The sequence below is a fragment of the Aplysia californica genome, unplaced genomic scaffold (genome assembly GCF_000002075.1).
Source record: "Aplysia californica isolate F4 #8 unplaced genomic scaffold, AplCal3.0 scaffold00251, whole genome shotgun sequence".
NCBI classification, from domain to species: domain Eukaryota; kingdom Metazoa; phylum Mollusca; class Gastropoda; order Aplysiida; family Aplysiidae; genus Aplysia; species Aplysia californica.
Window position 1 is genome coordinate 486930 of NW_004797521.1, and position 2201 is coordinate 489130.

The window sequence follows — 2201 nt, forward strand, 5'->3', positions numbered from 1 at the left end:
TTATTATTATTATTATTTTACCTGCTACATAGAAGACGTGGTTCCAATCATCAAAGGCAAGTTTTAGCGGAGTTGAGGAATTATTGAGCTCAAACACCTTTTCACCGCTCTCGTTGTACCTTGTTGGCAGGTAGACGGTGGAGAGTTGCGTCATTTCAACGGCATAATCAGCGACACAAGTGTGGGGTAAAGTTATCAGAGAACTACACCACACCACGCACACTGCTGGCAGAAATGTCAGGGGAAATGAAAATCCACGCAATGCAGTCTGTGATTTTGTCGACATGGTTAATATTTTATTTAGTTTCGCGACTCGGAAATAAAGATAAAACCTGCTTGGAAAAATAGATGAACACTGTGGATATTTTGTTTAACAGACACTTTTCCTTCTGAATCCCTCCAGCTTGACAAACCCAAGTCAAACCTTATGAGGAGAGGAGTGATTGGTGGTTTTTTTTTGTTGTTGTTGTATTATCTTAGCCAACAAACAGACAACAGCCTCACTTCGAGCTGAAGTTGGACTGCCAGTTGATCGAGGGTTTTAGGCCATTACTTTTAGACCCCATTTGAATACTTTTATTCGTTACTGGGAGTAGAGCAGAAACTAATGTTGCAGTTGTAGCTAACAACTCCCCAGACAAGAAAAGGTAGCCAAGCAGTGGGAAATAAAAGAAAGGTGTGTCGTAGCATGGACGATCGTTAATCCCGTTCGCTGCTGCTTTATTGTTTGACCTGCCATAAACGTTCATCAGTCAGTGTTAAGGTAGTAGACCGAAGCAACAAAAAAGGAACGACAGATTTAGAGATGTGATGGTGAACAACGTATGCGAGATTTAGGTTCGGGGGGTGGTGGCTATGAATTCCCCTCTCCATCACCTTTTCCTCTAAAGCAAAATAAAACGAACCAACAAGTACTGTAATTCCATCCACGTGAAAGTCAAGGAGAATCTCCAAAGCCATACTGCATCCTAGTATGTGAACTCATAGCCCTAGCCATAGTATGTTTTTTTCTTCTCTTTTTAAAAAACCAAATGATTCATCACTAGGCAAAGATAATGGCAACTACACTTGGTTGTTAACCCTTTTCTACTGTCTTTCTTTATTTAAATTCCTAGTTGCTGACTGCTGATTTATTGGTGAAATTAATATGAAAGAATAATCGTGCTCTGGTGTGTTTTGCTCCTTCTTTAATAGTAATAATAAAAATAAGAGCATTTGTATCCCGCCTTTCCCCACAACATGGGCCCAAGGTGTACATAGGAGATTAAAAACGCATTCATACTAACACCTTAAAATTCATCATGTGCGCATATTTTGACAGCATTCTTCTTTCAGACAATAAAAAATGCTCATACAAAAAGGCAAGATACTGTCCATTAATTAAAATATTTCTTAAATAGATATGTTTTGAGTCCCCTTTTGAAGAAGGTATCAAGTTTTATTTCGGTCCTCAAATCATGAGGGAGAGCGTTCCAAACTGTTAGCCCAGAAAAAGAAATAGCTCTGTCACCATATTTCTTCAGTGACTCACGAGGTGTTGAAATTAGTCTAGAGCCACTGGATCTTAGTTCACGTGATGGTGTGTATGGTACAATGCGTTCTTGAATGTATGTGGGAGACTGGTTATTTTGACCTTTGAAGCATAGTAGGGATACCTTATATTCAATTCTCACTTTCAGTGGAAGCCAAATTATATCTATCGCCCTCATTTCTTCTCCTTCTTTTTGTGTTTGTCACTTACTTGTAACGCCTCTTCTAATCTTCGACATCTAGATGATCTAAAAGTGTTGCAAATACCACTCAAAACTTTTACTAAAACAATGAAAGAATTTTCTAAAGAGAAGTTGCAGTTTTTCACTCTCACCATTGTAGTTGGCAAGGAGAGCGTACAGGTACTGTCCACACATGGCGAGGTCCACAAAGGAGTAACCATCCCGACTCCTCTCAAGTCCGAGCTCCTTGGGGTTCTCATAATCTCGCAGTGAGTAGAAATAGAGGTACTCACCACCTGAGGGAACGAATGCCAACAGGTCATTGGTGATAGAAGATGTCTTTGATGTAATTCATGGGATCACATAAAACCACACGTCATGGGTGATAGATGGTGTCTTTGGAAATGTAATTCAAGGGATCAAACAAAACCACAGAAAACACTACATCATGAAACACACACACACACACACACACACACACACACACTG

The 2201-nt window shown here is 39.8% G+C and overlaps 1 protein-coding gene across 1 annotated transcript in view; it reads right to left on the minus strand.

Moving 5' to 3' along the window:
* LOC106012050 overlaps nucleotides 1-2201 on the minus strand; it is a gene marked incomplete at its 3' end in the record, with an annotated part of 13469 nt that overhangs the window by 9300 nt on the left and 1968 nt on the right. Inside the window, 1 exon segment of the mRNA XM_013083727.2 lies at nucleotides 1865-2008. Within this exon segment, the coding sequence (XP_012939181.2) occupies nucleotides 1865-2008 (144 nt within the window).